Source organism: Cynara cardunculus (assembly GCF_001531365.2).
Source record: "Cynara cardunculus var. scolymus isolate 2C chromosome LG 5, CcrdV1, whole genome shotgun sequence".
NCBI lineage: Eukaryota > Viridiplantae > Streptophyta > Magnoliopsida > Asterales > Asteraceae > Cynara > Cynara cardunculus.
In genome coordinates, this window is record NC_037532.1 from 2,712,342 (window position 1) to 2,713,528 (window position 1,187).

Genomic DNA, 1,187 nt, shown 5'->3' on the forward strand with positions numbered 1-1,187 from the left:
TTTTACTCTAAGAATATTTAATTTTAATGCAACCTAATAAGAAAAAGTAAAAAAAAAATTAAATGTTTTTTTAGATAATAGCAATGAAAAATGAAAATCACTAATAATAATTTGAAATATGTTTTTATTTTAATTTTAGTTAAGTCATTAAAATGATGTGTCATCCACATTACCTCATTAAAGCCACACAAGCAAAAAAGTCAAAGGGTTAACCAGTTTAAAAGGTAACATGTTACCCATTGCTATTATGGGTAAATTTTTTAAAGTACAATACCTTAATAAAAATAATTTGAAAGTACATTGCTGTAATAAAGAAAAACAAAAGTAAAATGCTATAATAAGAAATTTTATGAAAGTAGGTTGCTATTTCATCCATTTAACCCAAAAAAAAAAAAAAAAAAAAAAAAAGCTCATTGGGTGCTATGCTAGCTTCAATCTGAATCCTGAGGAGAGTGAAGGGGAAAAGAGAGCAATACTTGGTACAATCTGAGCCAAACGATTGCAGGTACAATCGGCGCCAAACGATTGCAGGTACAATTTCATTGCCCTATTTCAAATTTCAGTTCTGTAAATTTAAATTTAGGGTTTCRGTTTTTTGGTTTGACTTTGTCATTGGTGAAATGTACATGTCTCTTTCTCTAATTTGTTKAATGTTTACGTTCAATCGAAAGCTTGTTCATTGAATTGTAACGTTCTATATATGTTTTACGATGCGAGTGGCGGACTGTGTTATTGTACGCTAAACGAGACCCTTTTGGGCTATATTTTTCTATCAGAAAGTGGATTTTAAGTGTGGAACTCATAGTTTGAGTTTTCATATGCAGATAAATTYTGTCTGCTGTTCGTTAGAGGTTGATATTGTAGCTGGCGTTACAGAAGTTGTCTGCTGCAATAGGATGTGCTAAGCTAGAGATACAAAGATATAACAATGGTGGCAATCCAGCCATATATTAAGTTCCCCGTGTATGGAAATTGTGTCACCGAGCTATGTTTTGTCCCAAAAGGATTATGGAGTCAATACCAGAGGTGGTACTTAATACTCCATCCCTCATATTTTAGTTTGTTTGAAATAATTTTGGGAAAAACTGAAAAATGGTATAAAATGTGCTTTATAAGATGGGTTTGGTTGGTTTTCTATTAAATTCTGCATGGATAAAGCTGTATGTGTGGATTAACCCGTTTGTATA

The 1,187-nt window shown here is 31.6% G+C and overlaps 1 protein-coding gene across 2 annotated transcripts in view; it reads left to right on the forward strand.

Annotated features, from left to right (window-relative positions):
• The first annotated feature begins 456 nt into the window (after positions 1-456).
• The window catches only part of LOC112512558, a 10,246-nt gene continuing 9,515 nt past the window's right edge, over positions 457-1,187 (forward strand). The window contains exons 1-2 of one of the 2 annotated variants that reach the window (XM_025118584.1): positions 457-531; positions 825-1,026. In XM_025118584.1, coding sequence (XP_024974352.1) covers positions 929-1,026 — 98 coding nt within the window. In that variant the 5' untranslated portion in view covers positions 457-531; positions 825-928. The remainder of the gene's footprint in view (positions 532-824; positions 1,027-1,187) is intronic. The other variant, XM_025118585.1, reaches the window with a different exon arrangement.